The sequence below is a fragment of the Gossypium arboreum genome, chromosome 13 (genome assembly GCF_025698485.1).
Source record: "Gossypium arboreum isolate Shixiya-1 chromosome 13, ASM2569848v2, whole genome shotgun sequence".
NCBI lineage: Eukaryota > Viridiplantae > Streptophyta > Magnoliopsida > Malvales > Malvaceae > Gossypium > Gossypium arboreum.
In genome coordinates this window covers 97,088,100-97,096,020 of record NC_069082.1, presented here as the reverse complement: position 1 = coordinate 97,096,020, position 7,921 = coordinate 97,088,100, and the positions used below count along the sequence as shown (strand labels likewise).

Genomic DNA, 7,921 nt, shown 5'->3' with positions numbered 1-7,921 from the left:
TGAGTGAGGAGATACTTGAGGCTCTTATGATCAATGTAGATAGCACACTTCTCACCATACAGATAGTACCTCCAGACTTTCAGAGCGAAGACTACCGCTGCCAACTCCAAATCATGCATCATATAATTAGCTTCATGAGTCTTGAGCTGTCGAGACGCATAAGCAACAACCTTTCTGTCTTGCATCAGAACATAACCCAAACCCACATGTGACGTATCACTGTATACCACGAAGTCTTTACTAGGCTTAGGCTGTATCAGAACTGGAGCCTTTGTCAGAACAATTTTGAGCTTATCAAGGCTCTCATGTTGTGCATCAGTCCAAACGAAAGGAACTCCTTTACGCAAAAGCTTAGTCATTGAAGCTGCGATCAAGGAGAACCCTTCTACGAAGCGTCGATAATACCCTACCAACCCTAGAAAATTATGAATTTCAAACAATTCCTTGGCTGTTTCCAACCCAACATAGATTCAATCTTACGAGGATTGACATGAATCCCCTCAACCGAAACCACATGTCCCAGAAAGGTTACTTCTCAAAGCCAAAACTCATACTTATTGAACTTTGCAAACAACTGTTTCTCACGAAGAGTTTGTAGTACCACTCTGAGATGCTCATCGTGTTCATCATCAGTCTTAGAATATAGTAAGATGTCATCGATGAATACCACTACAAACTGATCTAGATAGGGCTGGAACACTCGATTCATCAAGTCCATAAATTCCGCTGGTGCATTAGTCAATCCAAAGGGCATGACTAGGAACTCGTAATGTCCATAATGAGTCCTAAATGTCTTCTTATGCACATCGACCTCCTTAACTCTCAACTGATGATATCACAATAACATATCAATTTTAGAAAACACAGAGGCCTCTCTGAACTGGTCAAATAAATCATCTATCCTCAGAAGTGGGTACTTATTCTTGATCATTAGCTTGTTCAACTGGCGATAGTATATACACATCCTCATTGTCCCATCTTTCTTCTTTACAAATAGAACCGATGCTCCCCATGGAGGCATACTGGGATGAATAAACTCACAATCTAATAGCTCTTGAATCTGAGCCTTAAGCTCTGTGAGCTCCTTTGGTGCCATTCGATAAGGGGTGTTAGACACCAGAGCTGTACTCAGAATCAATTTAATCCCAAAATCCACCTCTCGACTAGGAGGCAACCCGGTAGCTCCTCAGAAAAAACATCTGGAAAGTTCCTCACAGTTCTGATATCCTTAGCCGAAGAGTCTCAGAACCAGAAATACTAACGTAGGCCAAGAATGCCTCACACCCTTTTCTTACTAACTTTTCCGCTACCAATACAGAAATCACATTTTTCAGATAGTTACGTCGTTCCCCAATCACAATTACCTTGTTGTCCTCCTCGATCCTCAAGACAACCCTTTTCGTTGCACAATCCAGACTCACCTGATGTTTAACCAACCAATCCATCCCTAGAATTAGATCAAAGTCCCCAAACAGAAGCTTTCATTACATCAGCCAAAAATGCTGCCCCTTGGACCTCTAGCGGAACATCTTTATACAATCTACTAACTTGGACAGATTGCCCCAAAGAACTTAACACAGTTACCTCACTATCAGTACTCTTAACCAGAATCCTCAAGGTCTCAGACACAGAATAAGCTACATATGAGTCTGTAGAGCCTATGTCTATCAGTGCAAGATAAGGTAAATTAAATATTAAAAACGTACCTGTGATGACGTCCGGAGCATCTCTGTCCTTACGACAACGAGTAGCATAGACCAAAGCAGGCTGCCTCACCTCAGTCAGTCCAGCACTTCTACCCAGTGCTCTCTGTCCTCGGCCCATGCCGTTACCACCCCTAGCCTGACCTCGGTCCCTAGGTGGCTGTTGAACTACTCTCAGTGGCTGTGTAGTACCAATACCCGTAGCTTGCATCTGATCAGTTTTCAGTGAACAATCTCTGACACGATGCTTAGTAGAGCCACATCTTAAACAAGCCCCAGTAGTCCTTTAACATTTTCTCGAATGGCGTCTACTATAGTACCCACAAAGCACCACCCCAGTAGGTGCAACAGGAGGCCCAACTCTAACTAGCCCATCAACTCTGGCCATTTTCTTAGGCCTCATCCCAGAACTCGAGGGCCTCAATTCCCTCTTATTCTTTCCTTTCTCTCGGTTTTGGCACTCAATGCGCTTAAGCTCTTGGCGATCTTCTCCTTTTCAACTAAAGCAAAAAAATCACGCTTCTTCTGTGGAGCTATCAGAACTCATAAACTGTTTCTGAGACCATCTTCGAAGTGTACCCAACACTCATACTAAGTTGCCACCATACCTCCTGCATACCAGCTCAATCTTAGAAATTCAGCCTTATACTCGGCCACTGTACGGTCCTCTTGGGTAAGATTAAGGAACTCCCGCCTCCTCGCGTCAATGTGACTGGCCCCCACATACTTACTCTGGAAAGCCATTTTAAAGTAATCCCAAGTCAATCGGTCGGGCTGAGTGCCCTCCTTAACCATCAGCCACCACTGATATGCTTCGCAACGAAACAGAGAAACAACCCCCTTTAGTTTCTGTTCAGAGGTAAAATCCAAATCATCCATGATATTCTATGTAGCCTCTATCAAATATTCAGCCACTTTGGGCCGACTCCAATAATGCCTCTGAACAACTCAGCCCCATTGGACCAAAGTCGTTTCGTAACGACCCTCGGCCCCCAGCTCTAGTATTGGGCCCAGTGACCCTCTCTAGAATCCATAACATGGCTTGGGATAGTGCGTTGTCCCCAGTCGCATGATCATGAGACCCATTCTCTATAGTAGGTGAGACCGATGTCTCGCTCATATCTAGATTAGGTAGATTTCCAAATGATAAGGACCCAGCTCGAGCCCCTCTACAGTCTCTACCACGGCATCTTGTACCCCGTTCGCGAGTACCTCGTGTGCTCATTGTATATTACGAGTTTATTTGTATTAACATTTTTATGAATTAGTTACAGTTCTGATATTTATTAGCAGATGTTTTATGCAAGGCAGTATCAAAAGTTCAGGATTTGTTATCGCGAATCGCAGTTTTACTACGGTTTTCAGTTTACACTACCTAGTTCAGTATAGAATACTACCTAATGTTGCTTCAAAGTATACTAGTAGTATTTTCAGATAAATATTAACAAAGTTTCAGAACACTTACAGGATCGGTGCCGGAGACTCACTGGGTGTACCACATTCTCAATCAAAATATTTTAACCTATTGAAAATCATTTTTTTAAAACCAAATTTAAAACCCAATCCACAGCCGAGTTTTGCAACCTAGCTTTGATACCACTAAATGTAACACCCCAAACCCGGCCTGGACATTAAGGTCGAATCTGGCGATGTTACATGATAGTGCTTTTGAAATCGTACTTGACGAGAATCACACGGCCTGGCCCATAATCCCACACGCCTGTGTGGTTCACCCGTGTAGCCTAGAATCCCAGAACCCCTTCACGTAACAACATAGTTAGATGTGCAGCAATCAACGAAAACCCCTCCACAAAACGTCCGTAATACCCTGCCAGACCTAGAAAACTTTGAATCTCCGATACAGTCTTAGGTGGCTTACAATCTAGAACAGCTTCAATTTTTCGATTATCAACCCTAATCCCCTCAGTAGATATTACATGGCCCAAAAATGTTACAAATGTTACCTCTCGTAACCAAAATTTTCATTTACTGAACTTGGCATACAGTTGTTTCTCCCTCAGAATCTGCAAAACAACTCGAAGATGTGCATCTTCATCATCTTCAATTCTCAAATACACCAGGATGTCATATATAAAAACCACTACGAATCAATCTAGATAGGGCTGGAACACTCAGTTCATCAAATCCATAAAAGCTGCTAGTGCATTCGTCAGTCCAAACGGAATTACTAAGAACTCGTAATGACCATAACGAGTCCTAGCTGCTGTCTTGTAAGCATCAACCTCCTTAACTCTTAGTTGATGATACCCAGATAGGAGATCAATCTTAGAAAAGATCGAAACTCCTCGAAATTGATCGAATAGATCATCTATCCTCAGTAGGGGGTACTTATTCTTATTGGTCATTTTATTCAGTTGTCGGTAATTGATGCACATACGCATGGTTCCATCATTCTTTTTCACAAATAAAATCGGTGCTCCCCACGGAGACACACTACAGCGGATGAACTCTCGATCTAGTAACTCTTGAATCTGAGCCTTTAGCTCCACAAGCTCCTTCGTTTCCTTTTTATAAGGGGCGATAGACACCGAAACTATACCAAGCAGGAGCTCAATTCCAAACTCAACCTCACGGTTTGGAGGTAATCCAAGTAGTTCATCAGGAAAAAAATTTGGAAAGTCCTTAACTGTTCTAATATCTTTAACAGATGAAACCTTAGAATCAGATACACCGATACAAGCTAGATATGCCTCACAACCCTTACGAACCAATTTCTTGACCCCAAGTGCAGAAATCACATTTGACAAATAATTTTGACACTCCCCAATTACAACAACCTCATCACCCTCTGCAGTTTTCAATACCACCCGCTTTGCAGCATAGTCCAAATTCACTTGATGCTTAACCAGCCAATCCATGTCTAATATTAAGTGGAATTCTCCAAAAGGGAGTTCTATTAAATCCGCCAAAAAGATCACTCCTTGAACCTCCAAAGGTACATCCTTAAACAGTTTATTCACTCTCACTGATTGCCTTAATGGACTTAATACAGTAATCTCACTGGTAGTGTTTTCAACCATTACACCCAAAGTCTCAGATACAGTGTATGTTGTATAAGAATGCGTAGACCCAACATCAACCAATGCAATATAAGGTACATTATGGATAAAGAATGTACCCGTAATAAGATCTGGGGCGTCTCCGTCCTCTCAGCGACGTGCAACATAAACTAGTGCTGGCTGCCTCGCCTCAGTATGACCAGCACCTTTGCCCGGTTTTCCACGACCATGGCCCATACCATTTCCACCTCTGGCCTGACCACGGCCTCTCGGTGGCTGTTGAACATCTCTCGGCTGCCGAACAGTACCTATACCAGTAACTTTCATCTGATCGGGCCTCCGTGGACAATCTCTGATACAGTGCTCCATAGATCTGCACCTCAAACATGCCCCAATCCTTTTCCAGCATTCGCCCTGATAGCTTCTTCCACAATCTGCACAAGGCTACGATCCAAAAGCAACAACAGGGGGCCAAACTCTGACTGGCCCACCTACTTTGGCCTTTTTCTTAAGCCTCTGAAATGAACTTGACGGCTCCAAATCCGTCTTGTTCCTACCATTTTCCTTCTCACTGTTCTGGTGCTCAGCGCGCTTCAATCCTCGGCGATCTTCATCTTATCGACCAAAGCAGCAAAATCTCCTCCCTCTGTGAAGCTATCAGAATCCTTAAACTATCCCTGAAACATTTCCAAGTATTTTAAATCATTTGAAATAGTTTTTTTTTTGAAATTTTAATTTTTAAGGAAACCCAAATCCACAGTCGAGTTTTGCAACCTAGCTCTGATACCACTTAATATAAGACCCTAAACCCGGCCTAAACGTTATGGCCAAATCTGTAATGTCAAATTGAAAGTATATTTTGGAAAGTATCATTCCGTTTAAAAAATCCCTTATATATCAAACCCCTCGTTGTGACCCTTTTACGAAACTTTAGGATATCTTGTTTATTGTTAAAACTCAAGTTGGTGTAGCAAAATGTTAATCATATTAGATTGTTATTACACTTTAAAAACAATGTTTGTAGCGGAAGCTTTTAAAATATGGTGCAGTAGCGTGGTGTTTTGAAAACATTTATCCTTATAAAAATCGTGGCCTACTTCTGGCAGTTATGATTCAAAGTAGATAAATCCCAATCAAAAGTAAAAAATTTAAGAGGCCTTATTACATATCAAATACCCAAATTAAATTACTTATAAATTTAAAATTAAAAAGTAAAAACAAGTGCAGTTGTGTGGCCACCATTGAGTCCCTCGCAGCACCGACCCACTTAAGAATTACTTGCACGAAAAAATAGAAGTGTGAGTTTATGAAAACTCAGTGTGTAATCCCTTAACAGTAGTTAATCAAATAATAGGCAAAAACAGTCTAGGCCTAAGCTCGTTTCAGTGACAGTCTAGTATCAGTTAGGGTATTAGCCCATTACAGTATCAGTATCAATATCAATGTGGGCCTTAGCCCATTTCAGTAATAGTAATAGAAATGCAATCAGAAGTCCTACCCATCCATCCTCTATACTCCACTCTGTCCAGCCCTACACTCCATGTGGGGATAAAATTGACCCACTCATCCCTACACTCCAAAATATAGCACCGGTTGCGGCACTAAATAGTATTTGCAGCAGAGCTGCAGTATAGTACACTTCCTCCAAATATAATAACCCATCCCCATGCAATATGTCATGTCATAAAGTCAAACGTGTACGCAAATCATGTTATGCTCGATTATAGTCATACATATCATAGGGGTATATCAGTCATTTTACCTCATAGGGGTATAACGGTCATATCATCAAATTGGGGTTTAGGTACACTTACCGACCCATCAGTAGCTCCATAGTCATCTCGAGTGACCCGTGCAACCTTAACAGTCAAACAGTGAAAATGGGCCCAAAACTCATAACTTGGCCCATATGGGCCCACATGTAACACCCCAAACCCGTGACCGTCACCGGATTTGACCACGTGGTGTTACCGGGCCTACTTCCCTTATTTCTCTCTTGGAAATATTTAATTTACATCCAGCAAAGCTAGCTAACTGCATCACTGTCACCTTAAAAATCATATCTCGAGTTCCAGAACTCGAAAATCAGTTCCGTAAATTTTCCCTGAAACTAGACTCCTAATTCCATCTACACATTTTTTTCTAGAATTTTTGGTCAAGCCAATTAGTACAATTTATTAGTTAAAGTCTTCCCTATTTCAGGGTTCAACTACACTGACCTTTGTGCACTACGACTTGGATATCTTCCTGTACAGGGCTCCAACACTTATGCCGTTTGTTTGTAGAGAAACTAGACTCACAAGGGAATCTGTACATATAGAGAATGACTTCTAATTCTCTCTGGTTAATTTATAGTGAATTTTCAAAGTTGGAGCAGGGGATCCAGAAACCGTTCTGGCCCTATTTTACAAAAACCTGAATATCTCTTAAAATACAACTCATATGGTCATTTCGTTTCGTCCATATGAAAATAGATTCATCAAGGTTAAATTTCATAATTTATTCACTATTTAATTCTACTTCTACTATTTTTAGTGATTTTTCCATCTCACCTCACTGCTGCTGGCAGCATCTATTACTAAAGCAAGCAATGACTATTTCATAATTCTTCCATGGCCAACTATTTCATCATACATAATACAAAATATGGCCACCTTATCAAAATTAAGGTTTCTAAGGCTCGTTACTATAGGTTTTAGAATCACACTCAACCGACCACATAGGCCATTTTCGCATGGCTTAAAGTTTACAACCCACAATTCAACAAAACAAAATAGCCTATATATGCCAAATGTTCTCCTAGTTCAACTACGAAGACAATACCAAAAGATTTCCAGCCGGTGTGATGACTTCAATGACGGTTCTGAGCACGCAAACGAGGCGAATCCAAGAGACCTAAAATGGGTGACAAGAAAACACAGAGTGAGTTTATAACTCAGTAAGTCCTAAGCATTCGACAATCATCCATCAATAAAATTATCACAACATGAAATAATGTAAGAGGCTAGGTACTCCATCCATATCGAAAATATACCATAGTTCCTCGGACCTTTCGGTTCCTTCTCATACCAATTCACCCAATAACATTTCATATATTGTTCAATAGAATAATAGAGGCATTTCCATACATCATCTCATTTCCGCAATAATCATGCAATCAAATGAACTTTCATCTATTCCACGATACTTTATTTACGG

General features: G+C 41.1%; 1 protein-coding gene across 1 annotated transcript; it reads right to left on the bottom strand.

Annotated features, from left to right (window-relative positions):
• Window positions 1-1,211: 1,211 nt before the first annotated feature.
• On the bottom strand, window positions 1,212-2,582 carry LOC128286828 (uncharacterized). The gene is made up of 5 exons (XM_053024560.1): window positions 2,312-2,582; window positions 2,024-2,195; window positions 1,707-1,966; window positions 1,489-1,664; window positions 1,212-1,421 (listed from the first exon to the last, which is right to left on the bottom strand). Exons 1-5 carry the CDS (start codon window positions 2,580-2,582, stop codon window positions 1,212-1,214), a joined length of 1,089 nt encoding a protein of 362 aa, XP_052880520.1.
• Window positions 2,583-7,921: the final 5,339 nt, after the last annotated feature.